Source organism: Saccopteryx leptura, chromosome 3 (assembly GCF_036850995.1).
Source record: "Saccopteryx leptura isolate mSacLep1 chromosome 3, mSacLep1_pri_phased_curated, whole genome shotgun sequence".
Classification (NCBI taxonomy): domain Eukaryota; kingdom Metazoa; phylum Chordata; class Mammalia; order Chiroptera; family Emballonuridae; genus Saccopteryx; species Saccopteryx leptura.
In genome coordinates this window covers 92,350,204-92,369,611 of record NC_089505.1, presented here as the reverse complement: position 1 = coordinate 92,369,611, position 19,408 = coordinate 92,350,204, and the positions used below count along the sequence as shown (strand labels likewise).

The window sequence follows — 19,408 nt, the reverse complement described above, 5'->3', positions numbered from 1 at the left end:
TTTCTCTTACAAAAGGGGAAGATTTCCTCAGATTAATCAAAAAGAGTAGGGGATAAGAGGCGCTCTCAGCAAGGATTTGGGAAGGAAAGCTTTTCTTTCCTCAGCAGAGTCTCAATTCTGCTGAATCCCTTGAGTGATGGGCCCTTTCTCTAAACCACCAACCACCTTGGGATGGGGACGCTGAACAAAGACTGTAATTCTGTGTAATCCTAAATCCGGCCTGCTCCTGTCCTTTTTCTTTCCTTATCACCTGCATTTCTAAATCCAAATAAATATGGTCAAGGACAAACTAGGTCCTCTCAGGAGGGGTCTGTACAAGTCCACAGGCCCTGGCCAGCAGATTTCTTTCTCTTTTTGTTTACTTATTGACTTAAGAAAGGCTTGGGGGGGTGGCATTGATTTGTTGTTTCACTTATTTATGCACTCGTTTGTTGATTCTTTTTTTTTTTTCGAAGTTGGAAACGGGGAGGCAGTCAGACAGACTCCCGCATGCCAGGTGGGATTCACCCGGCATGCCCACCAAGGGGCGATGCTCTACCCATCTTGGGGTGTCGCTCTGCCACAATCAGAGCCATTCTAGCACCTGAGGCAGAGGCCACAGAGCCATCCTCGGCGCCCGGGCAAACGCTGCTCCAATGGAGCCTTGGCTGCGGGAGGGGAAGAGAGAGACAGAGAGGAAGGAGAGGGGGAGGGGTGGAGAAGCAGATGGGTGCTTCTCCTGTGTGTCCTGGCTGGGAATCGAACCCGGGACTCCTGCACGCCAGGCCGATGCTCTACCACTGAGCCAACTGGCCAGGGCCTCATTTGTTGATTCTTGTATGTGCCCTGATCAGGGATCGAACCCCCAACCTTGACGTGTTGGGGCAACACTTTAACAAACTAAGCTGTCTAGCTGGGCCAAATTTCTTTTTTATAAATCAGCAACTCCAAAAGGTACTTGAAACTGCCACTTCCAACCCCTGAAGTGGGCACCCACTGCGAAGAGATGATGTGGACTGTCCCCTATCTGTCCCCAGAGTGTGGGCTTGCGGCCCTTACATGGGACTGACTTCAAGGTGGCACCAACCCCCTCCCAGCACATAGAACGGTCCCAAAATGGACACGAGGCTTCCTTTGGGGGTGACAAAGTGGTGTGGAACTTCACAGAGGCGATGGCGGCACCGCATTGTGCATGGACAAAATGCTGGTGGACGGTTCACTTCAAACGATTCATTTTAGGGGACGTGCATGTCACCTAACCTGAAGGCAGAATTCCACTTCTGTGCGGCAGGCGCAGAGCGGATCGATAGAAATCCAGGGTCAACTCGCTGTTACCCCGCCCTCCTTTCCGCTGGGATCCTATAAATAGAACAGTGGGCGATTCAGAGGCAGCAAGGTACAGCCCCTGCCCTAGAAAAGAAATGAAATGTGTTTGGGGAAAAAAAAAAAAACATCAAGAAAAGAAAAAGAGAAAAACAAACAAAATCAAGGAACACCTTTGCATCTCCTTGGCAGACCGAATCTCGCATCCTGCTTCCAAAGGTGCCACAGTCCCATCCGGAAAGGGAAGGTAGCAGAGACGGTAGGCAGCTTACCTCTCTGGAAAAAGAAATAAGAGTTCACCATCTTGTATAAACATTTGTTTTTAAAAAGATAATAATAGCTGGAACTTCCGAAACAGAGAAGTTAGCTATAGGTAATGACAGCTTCTGAGTCTAGGTCCAGCTAGGCAAAGAAGCGCTGACATGGATCTGAAATTCCATCTTTTGGGGGCCACATACGGCCCCTGCCAGGGAGCGTCATCTGTGGCTGGGACCAAAGGCATTGGTTGGGCTATACATTCTGGGTCCCTTTTCCCAGATGTCCCAGACTGCCCTCTTCTGGACATCTCTGTGGTAAGACAAAGCCATCTCTGGACTCCTTGCCTAAGAAACCCTTGTTTCCACCACTTGCTGGTCCCTGAGGCTGGGCAAGAACAGTGGCTTCCTCTGACCAGGACCAGGCTGCCATCCTTCTGATTGACTTTCTGATCATGTGCTGGCACTGCCTCCTGCCACAGGTTCCTTTGGTCACTGGTTCACCGCACATGCTTTGAGCATCTTCTTGGTGGCTGATTCGCACTAGATTACATTGCAAGGGCAAATCCATGGCAACCACATCGCTCCTCCCACCCTTGTTAGGAAAATGACCTGGTGAATGCATGGAAAGGCTTATATTTCAGACTAACTGAAGTCAGAGAACTTTACAGTGAGAAGGTTGTTTGGCCATGCACGACACCAAACCAGCAAACTACAACAACAAAACCCAGGTAACAGTGGCATAACCAGGGAAACAGCTTGTTTCTCAGAGCAGGTGGTCAGTCAAAAACTTTCAACTGCTCCACCATTCCAGAAACCCAAGGTTCCTTCTCACTGTGGCTCTGCCATCCACCCCACAGCCAAGATGGCTGCTTCAGCTCCAGCCATCACTTCAGCATCCCAACCAGCAAGAAGGAGGGACAGAGTGAATAGACAACCAACTCCCTTTAAAGGGAACTTCCCAGATGTTCCACACAACAACTTCTGCTTATTTCTTATTGGTTTGAACTTGGTCACCAGGCCACATCTATTTTAACAGAGTCTGAGAAATGAACCCATGTAGCTTGTGTGTGTGTGTGTGGGGGGGGGGGGGGCTGTGTGTGTGTTTGTGTCATGTGACCACTAGAATGTTGTCCTTTTATTCACTAGAACAGCAATTTTCAACCGGTGTGCTACAAGAATTTTCAAAATATGCAATACTTCACTATTTAGTCAGGGGCACTGACCCCTTTTCCCTTAGATTGTCAAATAAAAAAAATATGACAACAGCCAACACAATAATAGCCAGCCCATGTGAATGAATCAATATTATACCTATTTTTTTTTTTGTTCAGATTGGCAAAAAATACATTTTTTGGTGTGCCACAGAATTTTAGTAATTAGTTTAAGTGTGCCATGAGATGGAAAAAGTTGAAAATCGCTGCCCTAGGGAAGGGACGGAGGAACGCTATTGAGAGGCAACTAGGTGGCTCATAGATATGAGTTATAAATGTTTATCTGGAAATTTCTCTCCCTCCCCCCACCAACCTTAGTCTCAGGTGTGACCTGGCCCTGGGGCTCTGAGCAGGGAACGCATGTGTTCAGTTGATCTGTATTTTCTCACTCACCTACTCACTATAAAATGTATTTGGAACCCCAAAATCAAAACTCAGGGCACTTAGTCACTCACAGACACGCCTGAGCTCAGAGCCACAAAACTGGAGTTTCCACTCCTGCGTGGTCCCAACTGACGTCCTGCCCTCTTGTTTTAGCTCTCATAATGCAAACAACCTTTTTTTTTGCACTATGTAGTGCACGTTTGGGGCATTTTTGTGCATTCCATTGGTGATCCTGCCGTTTCAATTGGCTCCCAAGTGCAGTGCTGACAGGTTCTGAGCCCAAGAAGGCTGTGGCATGTCTCATGGAGAACGCACGCGTGTCTGGCGAGCTACGTTCAGGCGTGGGTTACAGTACTGCAGGCTGTGAGTCCAGTGTTTATAAACCATTACCACGATATATATGAAAGGAGATAGATGTCTCTAGGCCGAGCTGTACATAAAACACTGCTCTGCGTTGGCCGACTGACAAACATGTGAGCATGGGCTCATGGAATCTAACTCTGTATGTGGACAACGTTCAGTATTCACTAATTCAGCATTTCTGCAATTTTATGCAACAAAATGACCACGACCAACAAGAATCGACGGTGCACACACATACTGCACACACACATCCCATATAAAGCTCACAACACTCCAGCAGAGGAGGGAACCATTAAGCTCATTTGACAGAAGGGAAAACCAGCTCAGAGAGGTTGGGGGCTTCCCCAACACGGCACAGCCAGCGACTGGGCTTGAACTCGGTTCTGGCCAATCCGTATTCTCCCTCTTGCCTCTGTCCAGGCTGAATAGGGAGTGGGGGTGAATTCAGAAAAGAGGATAAAAGTGGGGAGGTAGAGAATTATGCTCAGAGAGGTTGAGCTTCTAGCTCTGCTGCGCAGAGAAGCCCAGAGCCCCCTCCCACCCTTTCCGGCCCCGACCTCTGCTGGGGGCCCTCGGGGAGAGTGAGCAGGGCTGCCCTGGGCTGAACCGGCCAGAGGCAGTTGGCGCTGGGCTGGCTCTGCTGCAGGCGGACGGTGGACAGTTATCTATAACTGAGGATTGATTGCGGCAGTCTCCACCACACTCCACCCCCGCCTGACTCACAGAGGACTGCGGTCCTGTATCTTGACCTAAAGCTGGCAGCTGGCAGTCTCCCCACCCCCTGGCCCCAGGAGGGGGCCAGTGAGTCCCTTCCCAAGCAGGCTCTGACAGAAAGAACAGAAAGACATTTGCCATTGGGAAAAAATATATATGTAAAAACATCGGACAGCACATGCAAGAGCTTACGCTGTTCGGTACGGGAAAGACGACTCCGAGGAATCCTTGAGACAGAAGCGAAATAAGAGCCGCTGCGGGACACCCAGAGCCTCAAGGGGAGAACGATGGCCTCTGAGCACTTCCAGTCACTGGCATGTCGCCTCCCACGTGGACTGGGCCACCTGCCCATCGATTTCTGAAGGGCTTGACCACCGCTGATTGGCCATGGGGTGGTGGTGCGGGGTCCCCACCAGAGCACCACCAGCACCACTTTGCAAAGCAGCCCATTCCCTTTGGCCCCCCGCTAATTGGTAGAAATCACTATTGGGTTGTGGGTAGGGGTCCACAGATTGGGAAGTCACATCCCTCAAATCACTTCCAACCCGGGATTCTTCAAGTAAAATGGCTACAAAGACAGGTCCTGGATGATACTGGCCGCAGAGAGGATGAGAATCCTGACAGAATTACCCTCTGAGCTCCTACCACACATCAGGTCCTTTCCATACAGTTTCAGAACCTCCATGCCAGACAGGTCACATCACCCTCGGGGGGGTGGTGATGCTCGGGTGGGAAGCCAGCTGCCCAGTGAGAAGGGCCAGTCAGTGGCTGTGCCTTGCTCTTCAGTAAGGTCCAGGGAAGGGAGCAGAAAACAGGAAGAAGTGGTCCTGCCTCCATCAGTGAAGCCCCGGGGAAATAAATGAAAGGATGGATGAATGAATGCATGAATGAATGAATGATGTGATCAAACTCAGCTGACCCTGAAACCCTTATCATGACAAGAGTGAGGCTGACCACAGGCTTCCAGCCCCAGGTCCCACACCAGGGAGCTCCAGAAAGAACAGCTGCCTTGAAAGTCCATGAACCATCACAGGTTCAGCCACTTATTCAGGGTTGACAGGAGACCTCGTAGGTGGGAGAGGCCCTCTTCCCCCACTCCTCAGGCTTCCTGGAGGAGGAGGACATTTGTTCTTAGCACCCTTGATCCTCACTTTCTCTACTTCCTCCTGTCCCTCCATCCCTTCTCTTTGCTTTCTCTTTTTTCCCCTCCTCCGTCACTTCCCCCCGCCCATCCTCAAAGCCTGCAGCTCAGTCTGGGTGGGTCAGTTCAAGGTGGGGACTTAGAGTCTCCAGTCCAAGTGTGATCGGAACAAGGTCGACATTTGGACCAACATCTGCCAAACTCCCGCATCTTCTCACTCGGTTCTGAGTATGCAGACAGGGCAAGAGATTGAATGACCAGCTTTTGCTCCTTGAGTCTCAACAACAACAATATACTGAGCTCTTACACAGGCCAGACATGTGGTGGTCATTACTGGGTCAGCACTGACTAAGAAGATAGGTGAGGTCTTATACCCGCCCCCCTCCAGAACTGGTCATCTAGAAAAATCAAGAATGCACATCATGGCATTCTTGGCTCAAGAATTCTAAGAATTCATGGCTGGCCGGTTGGCTCAGCAGTAGAGCATCGGCCTGGTGTGCGGGGGACCCGGGTTCGATTCCCGGCCAGGGCACATAGGAGAAGCGCCCATTTGCTTCTCCACCCCTCCCCCTCCTTCCTCTCTGTCTCTCTCTTCCCCTCCCGCACCCGAGGCTCCATTGGAGCAAAGATGGCCCGGGCGCTGGGGATGGCTCCTTGGCCTCTGCCCCAGGCAATAGAGTGGCTCTGGTCGCGGCAGAGCGAGGCCCCGGAGGGGCAGAGCATCACCCCCTGGTGGGCAGAGCTTCGCCCCTGGTGGGAGTACCGGGTGGATCCTGGTCGGGCGCATGCGGGAGTCTGTCTGACTGTCTCTCCCCGTTTCCAGCTTCAGAAAAATACAAAAAAATAAAAATAAAAATAAATTAATTAAAAAAAAAAAGAATGCACATCATTACAGATCATGATATGTTTGACATGTGGAGGGAATCAACTGGGTGAGTGATGGGGAACAGTGGAAACAGTCAGGGAGGACTTCTCTGAGGAGGTGACATAGAAGCTGAAACCTGGAGGACAAGAAGGAGCCAGCCTAGTAAGAAGTGATGGGGTAAGGGTGGGGTAGGGAGAACATTCCAGACAGAGAGGAGAGGCCCCCTGCCTGTCTCCTCCCATCGCCAAGAGCCAAGGTCGTGCAGCCAGTTGCAGCTCCTACACCAACCCCTACCCTCGGCAGTGGAACCTGTTACCCCGTAGACAGAAAGGCCATCTCTATCTTGTTTGGAGGCGAGTTAATATCCCCTGTGCCATGCTGCTGTGGAAGGTGACAGCGCTGTGATTTATCTCTTGCTGACAGTCCTGCCGGGCAGGAGGCTGGGCAGCACCTAAACAGACCCAGAGCGCGTTCAGCCGAGCCGGCCGGCGTGCAGACTCCCGCAGGAAGCAGCAGCTGCTCCGGACACGGAAGGAACTAGGAGAGCAAAAAGGATTGTCGAGAAGCTGAAAAGAGTTTTGGGCAAATCCACGTACAGAGGTCTGCGGGGGGCAGGGGGCAGGCTGACAGCTTCCTTACCTTATTTATCACACCAACCAGACCCTCTCCAGACCGCCCCAGTGAGGAACAACATGGAAAATCAGCTGTGAGCTCCTCTGTCGAAAACAGAAAAGAAAATCACCATTAACAACTTTTTAAATAGTATTCCTTGGTTATCCCCGAATGTCGACTTGAACCTACGGTCGTATCTGAATTAGGCAAAAGGAAGTTTTATTTAAAAACAACAACAACAACAACGACACCTGTTACACCCAACACCAGACTAAAATTCCAAAGTGTCTACAACTCTGGACCCTCTCTGACCTTGGGAATGGCACTTGCTTCCTTGAGGCTAACTGTCCCCTTCTATGTCCCTGTGTGAACCTGGCTGGTAAAAACTCCCTTATCTCATCTCCTCCCCTTCTTTGTCTCACTCAGTGTCTTCGATTTGCTTCTTCGTCCTAAATGGAGACTTTCCGGAAAAAAAAAAAAATCAAAGATTCAAACCAGACAAGGTGAAGATGTAGGTTACGCCCTGCGCTAACGACAGGATTAAAAATAATGCACAACAGCCTCGCTGAAGGGAACAAAGGGACAAAAGGTAGCAAATCTTCAAACCCTCCTGTTCTCTCGTGGTCACCTTTCTTCCCGAGGAACAAAGGGGTCTTACGAGGCTGCCCACTGTTCACAGAACTCGGCGGGTAGGAGCCATCATCATCGCAGTGAACAGGAGTCGCCTTGCGAACTTCTCCCTCCAGGGACCAACGAGGGGTCTGAATTTTCAAGGAGGTTGAGTCCTCCGTCTGTAACCACATCAAAGTGGGTCACGGACCTGTTCTAACAGATTTCCCTGTCAGATAGGAGGCTGGCACCAGGCCCGGCCCATGATGGAAAGTTAATGGAATGTTTCTCATCGGGGCGCTCGGAGTACATGGAGATGCTACAGGGGTGAAGGCAGGCCACGGTGTTAAGTGGAAGAAAAAAATGCCACGTTGTGACAGCAAGTTAACTTTCAGACAACCTCTCTGGGTGTTCATGAATATGCATGTGTCTAAAGAGGGCTCAAGTGAGAGGCGAATGCCTGCAGCACGTTGCACGTTTTTTCTTCAAGTGCATTCTCGAAACCCTGCTGCCCCTTTGCACCAGGCAGCCGAGTGCCCCCGCCCTGAATTCTTGGGGTGACGCTATCGCCATCGCTATCCTAGCGTTTTTTTGTTTGTTTGTTTGTTTGTTTGTTTGCTTTGTTTTTTGTACTTTTTCTGAAGCTGGAAACGGAGAGGCAGTCAGACAGACTCCCGCATGCGCCCGACCGGGATCGACCCGGCACGCCCATCAGGGGGCGATGCTCTGCCCCTCCGGGGTGTCACTCTGTCGCGACCAGAGCCACTCTAGCGCCTGGGGCAGAGGCCAAGGAGCCATCCCCAGTGCCCGGGCCATCTTTTGCTCCAATGGAGCCGTGGCTGCAGGAGGGGAAGAGAGAGACAGAGAGAAAGGAGAGGGGGAGGGGTGGAGAAGCAGATGGGTGCTTCTCCTATATGCCCTGGCCGGGAATCGAACCCAGGACTCCTGCATGCCAGACCGACGCTCTACCACTGAGCCAACCGTCCAGGGCCTGGTGCGTGCTAAATCTTATTCGCTCAGAGATCTGTCGATAAAAAGGCATCTTCCGGGAACCCACAGCCAGTATCCGAATGAGAGGGGGCATCAACAGAAGCGTCACAGGCAGGGTTCTCTGACGAGTCTGCCAGCGTGGCTGTCACTCAGCAGGGCATGAAGGGTCCTCGCCAGTTTTATAAGGAAACGAAAAAGAAATAATAGGTAGAAGTATTTTAAATGAATAATGTGGATGATACAATTGTCTATATGGAAAACCCACCCCCAAATTTATCTGACCTAATATGTCAGTTCAGCAAGTTGGGCAGGTACAAAATTGGTGTACAAAAAATCAGGCCCTCTCAGGCTTCTAGGTCTTGCACAAGCACCCGACTACAAATGTGTGGATGCTGAATGAACCGTGAGGCAAAGTGCTTTTAATGCGCAGGTGAGCCCATGAGGGAAAAAACAAAGAGGACATATTTCTGTGCCGCAACCAAATGGGGCTTGAAACTAGAGTGGAGAGAAAGTGAGCTGATGCAGGGAGTGGTGGGGGCAGAGGAGACGCTGTCCAGGGGGTCGTTATGGGCCCGGCAACCTCAAGGTCTGGCTTTTGAGACCCACATGGGGGACGAGTAGGAAACTAGCCTTCAAAGAAAAGCAATTTGGAATTAGTACCACCCCATACAGCTGGGCCATCAAGCTCTCACCCGAAGTGAAGGGATGGAGTCTGAAAGTCCACCTGATGGTGCCGGGATGGTTCTGGGTGGAAAAAAAAAATAAGGTTGGCCCTGGCTGGTTCGCTCAGTGGATACAGCGTCAGCCCAGTGTGTGGACATCCCAGGATCAACCCCGGTCAGGGCACACATGAGAAGTGACCATCTGCTTCTCTTTCCCTCCCTCTCTCCATTCTCTCTTTCTTCCCCTCTTGCAGTCAGTGGCTCAATTGGTTTGAGCATCAGCCCCAGGCACTGAGGATAGCTCAGTTGATTCAAGCATCGGCCCCAGATAGGGTTGTCGGGTGGATCAAAGTCAGGACACATGCAGGATTCTGTCTATCTTCCTTCCTTTCACTTAAAAAAAATTTTTTTTAATTGAAACAAATAAGGTCTTTCTCATAAATTCAACCTTCCAGACTGTTCCTCAGGTAAGCTTGAGACCTATTTTATATTCACTGTGAGTGCTATTATTATTAATACTTCCAGAACAACAGGGATACTCTGTTGGACTTTTTATCACCTTAACTGTACACCTTGTTCTCTTACCTTTTTTTTTTTTTTTTTTTTTTTTTACAGAGACAGAAAGAGAGTCAGAGAGAAAGAGAGATAGGGACAGACAGACAGGAACAGAGAGAGATGAGAAGCATCAATAATTAGTTTTTCGTCACGACACCTTAGTTGTTCATTGATTGCTTTCTCATGTGTGCCTTGACCGCAGGCCTTCAGCAGACCCAATAACCCCTTGCTCGAGCCAGCGACCTTGGTTCCAAGCTGGTGAGCTTTTGCTCAAACCAGATGAGCCCGCGCTCAAGCTAACAACCTCACGGTCTCGAACCTGGGTCCTTCGCATCCCAGTCTGACGCTCTATCCATTGCGCCACCGCCCGGTCAGGCATTCTCTTACTTAATTTCTTTTTTCCTTTTTTTTTTTTTTTTTTTTGTATTTTTTCTGAAGTTGGAAATAGGGAGGCAGTCAGACAGACTCCCACATGTGCCCAACCGGGATCCACCTGGCATGCCCACCAGGGGGCGATGCTCTGCCCATCTGGGGCGTCGCTCTGCCACAATCAGAGCCATTCTAGCACCTGAGGCAGAGGCCACAGAGCCATCCTCAGCACCCAGGCCAACTTTGCTCCAGTGGAGCCTTGGCTGCGGGAGGGGAAGAGAGAGACAGAGAGGAAGGAGAGGGGGAGGGTTGGAGAAGCAGATGGGTGCTTCTCCTGTGTGCCCCGGCCGGGAATCAAACCCGGGACTCCTGCACACCAGGCCGATGCTTTACCACTGAGCCAACCGGCCAGGACCTCTTACTTAATTTCACTTAGTAACATGTTTTTAAGGTATAGAGATAACAGTAACTACAATAATAATAATATCATTTGCTATATGGCAAACACTACCGCAATTCTGCAAGGTAGATATTATTATCCCTTTTTTATTTAAATGAGAGGGGGGAGATAGTGAGACATATTCCCGTGTGCGCTCCAACCAGGATCCACCGGGCAACCCCCATCTGGGGCCCATGCTTGAATCAACCAAGCTATCTTCAGTATCCATGGCGGATGCTTGAGCCAATCGAGCCACTGGCTGCGAGAGGGGAAGAGAGAGAAAAGTGGGGCAGGGAGGGGGGGGGTAGGGAAGCAGATGGTCACTTCTCATGCATGTCCTGACTGAGAATTGAACCCAGGACGTCCACATGCCAGCCAAAGCTCTATCCACTGAGCCAGCCAGCCAGGGCCTATTATCCCCATTTTATGGGTGAATGAACTGAGTCACAGATAGATTAAGCAAATTGTACAAGGTCACACAAGGCCAATGAGGACTGAGCCAGTTCTGAACCTAAATGAGTCAGTCTGGTTCTGAGTCTCTGCTAATACCCAGAATACTATCATTGCCTCTATATGCAAAGGTGCTGATGGCCTTATTTCATCTCCCTTTGAAGGTAGTCAAGTTTCTACATCACATCTGACATTTATATGAGTTTAGAGTACATGACATTTAATTTTTCAAAAAATTTTTCTTACCATAGATAAGATTTCATTTCTATAACTTTCTTTTTGAATTTTTTTTGAATTTTTTATTTATTTATTTTATTTTATTTTTTGTATTCTTCCGAAGCTGGAAACGGGGAGGCAGTCAGACAGACTCCCACATGTGCCCGACCGGGATCCACCCGGCACGCCCATCAGGGGGCGATACTCTGCCCATCTGGGGCATCGCTCTACTGCAATCAGAGCCATTCTAGCACCTGAGGCAGAGGCCACAGAGCCATCCTCAGCGCCCGGGCCAACTTTGCTCCAATGGAGCCTTGGCTGTGGGAGGGAAAGAGAGAGACAGAGAGGAAGGGGAGGGGAAGGGGTGGAGAAGCAGATGGGCGCCTCTCCTGTGTGCCCTGGCCGGGAATCTAAACTGGGACCCCTGCACGCCAGGCCGATGCTCTACCACTGAGCCAATCGGCCAGGGCCTCTTTTTGAATTTTTAAGGCAACTGTGTTTTTCTTTCTTTAGTCTGTTGGTGTGGTGATTTACACCGATAGACTTTTCAGAGGTTGTTTTGTATTTCTGAAATGAACTTCACTTGATTGTGATAGAGTACTTTTTAATACATTGTTGGCTACAGTTGGTCGAAGTGAGAATTTTTGCCAGATTGGCCTATAATTTATTTTCCTTACAGTGTTCTTATTCGGTTAGAAACACAGGGTACAGCTGGCCTCACAAAATCAATTGCACAGCTTCCCCCATTGTATATTATCTGGACCACTTTATGTAAAACAGGAATTGCCCGAATGTGTGGAAAACCACATGGAAATGGAGCTTTGGGGGTGGGAAATCTCTTTGATTACCATTTCAATATTTTTTGATTTGTCTTTTCCAGAATTTGTTTCTTCTTGCACAAATTTTGTCATTTCATGTTTCTCCCAAAATTTATCCTTTTGGTCTTGGTTTTCAAGTTTATTATAATATGTTGTTAATATCTTAATTATATTGCCTGACTGGTGGTGGCCCAGTGAATAGAGCATCGACTTGGGATACTGAGGCTCCAGGTTCAAAACCCCAAGGGCACCAGCTTGCGCAGGTGAGTGCGGGATTATTGACATAATCCCAAGGTCGCTGGCTTGAGCCCAAAGGTCACTGGTTTGAGCAAGAGGTCACTGGATCAACTGGAGCTCCCCAATCAAGGCACATACGAGAAAGCAATCAGTGAACAACTAAGGTGCCGCATCTATGAGCTGATGCTTCTCGTCTCTCTCCTTTCCTGTTTCTCTCTCTCTCTCTCTCTCACTCTTTTGCTCTCTCTCAAATAAATAAATAAATAAATAAATAAATAAATAAATAAATAAATAAATAAATCTGTTATCTTTACAGCTCTAAAATTTTATTCTAAATATTTTTAAAGAAGGAACAATTCTTGGTTATTGATCTTTAAAATCAGTTTTAAATTGTGTTGTGAGGCTCCAAACCAAGTACTAACTTCCCTTCATTGTTGCAAAAGGCAACTTATATCTTTAATATTTGCATAAAGCACAACACAAATATTTATACTTAAATAGCTAATTAATAGATTTTTAAAAAATACAAATATGGCCCTGTCTGCAATGCCCTGGGCTACCAGCAGGTGGCATACATATCCTGAGACTTGGAAATATTTTTTCTGATTATCACCAGAGATGAATCCACTCTTTGACATTGCAACCCGCCCCCACGCCCACCCCACCTCCACCCTTGTGCTGACTGCTAGAGCTGCCCCGGTGAGCCATGATGATCATTGGTGGCCGTTTGTAGAAACAAAGTCCCATTGCGTGCCCAGTGCCCTGCTTTCCTCCCTGATTTTAGGAGTAGAGAACAAGATTGAGGGGTGAAGAAACGTGGGGGCTTCTGCTGGGAGGGGAAAAAGGAGGAAAAGATTTATTTATTGAGCTCTTACTATATGCCAGGCCCAGAGCCAAGCCCTCAACACACATCATTTCATTGGATCCTACAGGAATCCCCTAAGCTGGGTGAGCTCCATTGTCCCCATTATACAGGGGAACTGAGGGTCTTGCCTCTGGTCCTCCCACCCAGCAGCTCCAGCCCCTGAATCCTCAGCTTGGAGTCTGTCTTCATTTGGGTGCCGCTTGTTGAGGGTCGCTGCGATGAGTTAATTTTATGTGTCAGCTTGACTGCGTTAAGGGACGCCCGGAGAGCTGGGAAAACAGTTCTGGGTGTGTGTGGACGGGATTAGCCTCTGACTAGTAGACTGAGTAAGATCTTCCAGTGCTGGTGGGCTTCACCCTTCGTCCCAGTGGAACAGGAAGGGGAAGGAAGGAAAGAAAGATGAATGCTCCCTTCTTTGGCTGAGACATCCTTCTTTCCCCGCCCACAAACATCTGAGCTCCTGGCTCTCAAGGGCTTCACACTCCAGGACTTCTACCAGCTATCCCTTTGTTCTCAGGGCTTTGGCCTCAGACTGGGGGTGACACCATGGGCTCCTCTGGTTCTCAAGGCCTCTGGACTTGGACGGGGTTATGCCATTGGCTTGGCTGGTCCCCCCAGCATGCAGGTGGCTGGTTACAGGACTTCTTGGCCTCATAACCGCGTGAGCCAGTTCCGGGTAATAAATACCCTCCATACCTCTGTGTCTATCCTACTGGTTAGTCAGGAGAAACTCCCTGATACAGTGACTCTGCGCAGGCAAGGTCACTCCTTTGCCCGGTTTTTCTGTTACCCATCTTGATATGCTAATGTCCAAACATGCTATTCTCTTCTTCCTGGATGGGGAGTGATGGGAGGTACAGTATTGTGGGAATAAAGCCAATCTCTCACTGATATGACCTAGCCTCCAGCCTCCAAAAAGGTTATACTTTTTTTTTTTTTTTTTTTAGAGACAAAGAGAGAGTCAGAGAGAGGGATACACAGGAACAAAGAGAGATGAGAAGCATCAATCATTAGTTTTTCGTTGCCACACCTTAGTTGTTCATTGATTGCTTTCTCATATGTGCCTTGACCGTGGGTCTTCAACAGACCGAGTAACCCCTTGCTCAAGCCAGTGACCTTGGGTCCAAGCTGGTGAGCTTTGCTCAAACCAAATGAACCCGCGCTCAAGCTGGCGACCTCGGGGTCTCGAACCTGGGTCCTCAGCATCCCAGTCCAACACTCTATCCACTGTGCCACCGCCTGGTCAGGCAAAAAATAGTTATACTTTTAATGTGATCTAGAAGTACTAAGGAAAAGTGTTATATGCCTGAATAATTTCAGTACCTGTATTTTGTTAAAAGGGATTTTGCCTTTCATCCCAGCAGTAACTGGGGGCATCCTGAGGTGTAAACAGGAAACAGGTTAATAGAACATGGAGGGCCAGACAGTTGCCATTGAAGTTTTCTTTATTTCTGATCATTCCTTTACAACCATCCACCCCACGGTGACTTCCACATGGGCATCTCAGGCCCAAACCGCACTCTGGCGATTCAAATTCCTGTCTCTGACTCTACAGGACACTTGCCCCCTGAGGTCCCATCAACTCCCCTCCATTTGCCCCTTCCTTTCCCCATTCACACTGAGCACGTGTCTGAAACACCGGTGTGCACCCTCTGGATAATGCAACTCTGGCCCTAGGTTTCAGATTCCAAGTGCTCAGAAGAAAGCTGTTGCTGGGTGCATTACACTAAGCAAGGTTATCACAGGGGCATAGGATGGGCTCTACATCATAGAATATCTTGTTGCCACAGTGCGGACAGGGGCTGCTGCTCAGCCAGATGGTCCTGGGCTGTCCTAAGTCCCTGAGAATCCCTGTCAGCTCATCCCGGATCTGGCCCAGTCTCCCCATCTCCAGAGCGCCCTCGGCGCTGTAACTCTCCAGAGGGGCGGGGTACAGCTCCAGGCTCAAACTGCGCAGCTGCGCCGTGTGACGCAACAGCTTCTCCACCGTGGCCACCGAGAGGAGGTTCCCGGAGATGCCGAGGGTCCTGAGCTGGTGGCAGCGGCTCAGGACAGGCATGATGGCCTCGACTTGGGAGTCCACCATCCCACAGTAAATTAAGTCCAGGTCCTGGAGGGTGGCTGCCACTTCCTCTAGCAGAGCTTGGAGCAGCTCGGGACTAAAGCCGGTCAGTCTGACGCCGCTCAGATCCAGGTCCTTTAGCTGACGGAGGTTCGGGCACCGGGACAGGTGTATCAAGTCTGATTCCGTAAGCGGGCAGTTCGTTATGCAGAGGGTCTCCAAGGGGGTCTGCAGGCACCTGGGGAGAGACAGAGCAGTTAGTAGTCAAGGGGAGAGGCCTCCAGATGGGAGAGGACCGATTCATCCAAGCCCAGGGTTGACCTGACCATCGGAAGAAAGCCAACACCCAGGACAACTCACTCTCATGTCAGGCTGAGGACTTCCACCTTCCCTTGCGTGACTGAGTCAAGGTCATGAAATCCCCAAAGCTTCCTTTCCACACCTAACAAGCACAGCGCTCCACTTAACGAGGATGAATGGATGTAATGGAAGACACGGGCTCACGCTCAGAGAGCCTGACAGTGTCTCGATCATGGGGGCATCCCTGATTTTTAACACGGGAAACAAGACCTAAAATGCTCTCGACTCCATCTGCTGCCTTCCGTCTGCTGGTTTGGCCCCACAGGCACCCAGATATCTGGGCCACGTGAAGCTAGTTACTCTGATGCGTAAAAACAAACCTGCGCAAGATCCTGCGACATCCCCCGGGGTGGCCAGTGTGCAGGGGCTGCTCACGTCCCTGCTTTGCCCGCAGCAAACCACCTCTCAATTCTGGTGATCCTTTTCACCGCCCCCCACCTATTGTCAGAATCATGCATTGCCCTATGCTAGTTACCTTACCTGGAGCACAGGACCAGCCCTGGGAATCTGACACAGGCTCATGTGTTCACGCAGCTGGCGAGCACAGAGCTTATCTTTGGAGATGCTCTATCTGGCTTTTCCTCCTCCCTCGCCTCTTCCTAAGCCAGGTTAACTCAGACATCGCTCCCTAAGGAAGAATTCACAAACCCACCCGCAGTGGGTCCAACCCCCCCACCTCACGATAAAGCTTCTCTTTCCAGGGCCCCTCTCTCCGTTTGTCCTTTTGCCTTTTCTTTGGGAGGTTACGTGACACCACCCTGCAGCAGCTAACAAGACATGATGCACTGGACGTTCTGGTGTTGCTTTTCCCGTGAAAACTCTCACCTGAGCAGCTGGTCCAGACGGCCTTTGAGGAAGGAGGGGGATTCCATGTAGAACCTCCGGAGGTGCTGCAGTCTGAAGAACTGACAGGTGAACTGGGAAACATACTGGTTCTGCTCTTCCTCCTCCTCGGCCAGTATGTGGATGTGGGCGAGAGAGAGGAACCGCACGTTCCTCATCTGACCCAGGTAAGAGGTGAACATCCCCAGGGTGGACAAGGTCCAGCTGCAGTTCACTTCTACAGCCTGGATACAGTCCAGCCGCACCAGAGCCAGGACCTTCCGCACAGTCTCCATGGGCACGGCAAAGATCTTCAGCTTCTTGCAGCACAGGTGTAGCGGCCCTTCCCTCCACTTGGCCCAGCTGAGGAGGTAGGTGAGGAATCGGTCCGGGGTCCTACTGCTGAGGCAAAGGTCTGTGAACACCTTCAAGGGAGCCGAGGGCTGCTTCATCTTGCAACTGGGCACCGTCACGAGTCCCACCGGCGAGCACACCTGGTCCCTGGGTCCGGACCACATGCTCCAGAAGTCCTGACCGGTGTTCCGTAAATCCAGCACCTGCAGTTTGCTCCTCCTGTGGGGGGGGGGGGGGGGACGCAGGACACTGGCTGAGAAGCTTCCAGAGCAACAGGTCAGGATGGAGCCCAGCAGCTCAGAGCGGAGGCAGCATCGGACTCCGCCCCCCTGAGGCCAGTCTGCCTCCAACAATGGCTCCTCCCCTGACCCCCCGACCCCCACCTCCTTCCCTTCCGTCCGTCCTGGTCGGCACTTCTAGTACCTCTAAGTGCCGCCGGGAGGAGGCAGGGCATGTTTTTCCAGGCCTCCCCCCCTCGTAAGCCATCCTCTACTTCCCAAAGAGAGCAGCTCGCCAGTGTCCAAGGCCCATCTGAGCTCCGCTGGCACCGTCAGACACCTCTGGTCCCCCCTTCGGCCCACACCCCCTGACCCCGGCTGTCTTCCCAGATGCCCGGGACCCGCCCAGGCTACCTGGGTCAGCCTCACCTGGGGCGGACCTTCTCAGCAAGCAGGATGTCAAGCCCATCGAACGCAGCTTTTAAGGTCTCGAGCTGAGGCTCCCGCATCAGGCCCCCCAGAGGGAGGTGGCCAAAGGGCCAGGCGTGCACCATCGCCTTCAGGGACTCCCTGTGTCCCCCAGAGAAGGCCTCCATGAACAGCGGCGGGAAGAGCTCGGCGGGCAGACACTCCAGAGCGGCGATGGCCAAGGCCTCGTCCCTCAGCAAGCTCTTCACTGCCAGGTTCAGGAGTCTGGGCGGGGTCTGGACGCTCATACTCAGACCACTGCGAGAGGGACCCTGCGGAAACAAGACGGAGGCATCCGTGTCAGGCCGAGCGGGAGCACGCCCGTCGACTCGGACACCCCCTGCCTTCAGAAGAGCCAGCTCAGGGCCAGAGCCACTGCCCGGCCATGGTGAGAGAGCCTGCGTCTACACCCCGGCTCCATCAGAGCTCCGTGGCCACAGAGCCGTAGCCCCACCCCTGCTGTCCCCCAGGACAAGCATCTCAGAGGCACCTCCATCTTTCATTACAGTGCAGCCAGGGAGTGAGTGCCCAGGAGGCCGAAAGCTGGCCCCCACCCTTTGGGGGGGGGACTCTCAGACCATCACCCTAAAACAACAAAATGAAAAATTCACGTGGCCCAAACAGCCTCTACCCTTAGCTCCCACAGTTAACCCACTGGGAAAGATTAGAAAGGTGCCCCTGGAGCAGATGCCATCGTCCTTTAAAATTTTAAATGAGACACACACACACACACACACAAAGAAGAAACAAACAATAGAAACTGGGGGGGGGGGCAAAAAGAACCAAATAACAATAAAACAAAGATTAAAAAGCACAATAAAAAATTTTAATGGGAAACTATAAAGAAAGCCATGTTATAAACAGTATTCGATAGTATTTGGGAGTTCGAGGTGAAAAATCACTGAAGTGAGCATGTCTCTGCATGATCTCTATAGCTATTAGAATTGGCGCCCTGAGCGGAGAGCTCCATTGGTCGAGCATCATCCCTCAGTGCAGAGGTTGCTGTTTTGGCCCCTGGTCAGGGCACATACAGGAACAAATTAAAGTTCCTCTCTCTCTCTCTCAAATCTTTTAAAATTACCACTTCAGAAATAGTACAGATTCCACTCTTGGAAGAAGCCTAACTAGCAAAATCACAAACTAGCAAGTATGTGAGCTATAATCTAAGTGCACAAACTAAACATTTAAAATGTCAAGAAAAAGCTCTGGCCGGGTAGCTCTGTTAGTTAGAGCATTATCCCAACACGTCAAGGTTTGGGGGTTCCATCCCCGGTCAGGGCACATACAAGAATCAACCAATGGAAGCATAAATGAGTGGAACAACAAACTGATGTTTCTCTCTAAAATCAATTTTTAAAAATGTCAAGAAATTAAACTACAAACAGATGTTTTTCATTAGAAAAAAAAAATTGGTTAAGACATTGAAAAATAACAAACCAAATCCAAAATCGAAATGTTTGGGATTGGCGCTGGCCTACTAGCTCAGTGGATTGAATGTCGCCCCAGTGTGTGGACATCCCAGGTTTGATCCCCCATCAGGACACTCATGAAAAGTGGCCATCTACTTCTCTTCCCCTCCCTCTCCTCTCTCTCTTCCCTTCTTGCAGCCAGTGGCTTGATTTGTTCGAGCATTAGCCCCAGGCACTGAGGATAGCACAGCTAGTCCGAGTATTGGCCTAAGGCACTGAGTTTAGCTCGGTTGATTGGAGCATCAACCACAGATGGGGGTTGCTGGGTAGATCCCGGTTAGAGCACATGCGGGAGTCTGTCTCACTGTCTCCCCTCCTCTCACTTTAAAAAAAAAAAAAAGAATATATATATATTTGGGATTCAGGCAAAACTATATAACACTTAGAGGCAACACCAAAGCCTTAAATCCATTCATCTGAAAAGAAAGACTAAGGAAAGCCCCCCCCCCCCCATGCCATCTCAGGCTGTGTGTTCCCTTGGGAAACTGGTGCCTTAGCCGAGGTTGGTACCTTACCTGTTCTGGTGCGGTTGGCTGTGTGCTCGGATCCCAGACCTGGTGGAGAACCAAGGCAGTGGCTCTGCAGCTGGAGGCTAC

At 50.5% G+C, this 19,408-nt stretch overlaps 1 protein-coding gene across 1 annotated transcript; it reads right to left on the bottom strand.

Moving 5' to 3' along the window:
• Nucleotides 1-6,709: 6,709 nt before the first annotated feature.
• On the bottom strand, nt 6,710-17,591 carry LOC136398274 (PRAME family member 8-like). The gene is made up of 5 exons (XM_066372631.1): nt 17,305-17,591; nt 16,307-16,876; nt 14,825-15,359; nt 7,508-7,640; nt 6,710-6,774 (listed from the first exon to the last, which is right to left on the bottom strand). The coding sequence occupies exons 1-5, from the start codon at nt 17,589-17,591 to the stop codon at nt 6,710-6,712; spliced, it is 1,590 nt and encodes a 529-aa protein (XP_066228728.1).
• Between the last annotated feature and the right edge of the window lie 1,817 nt (nt 17,592-19,408).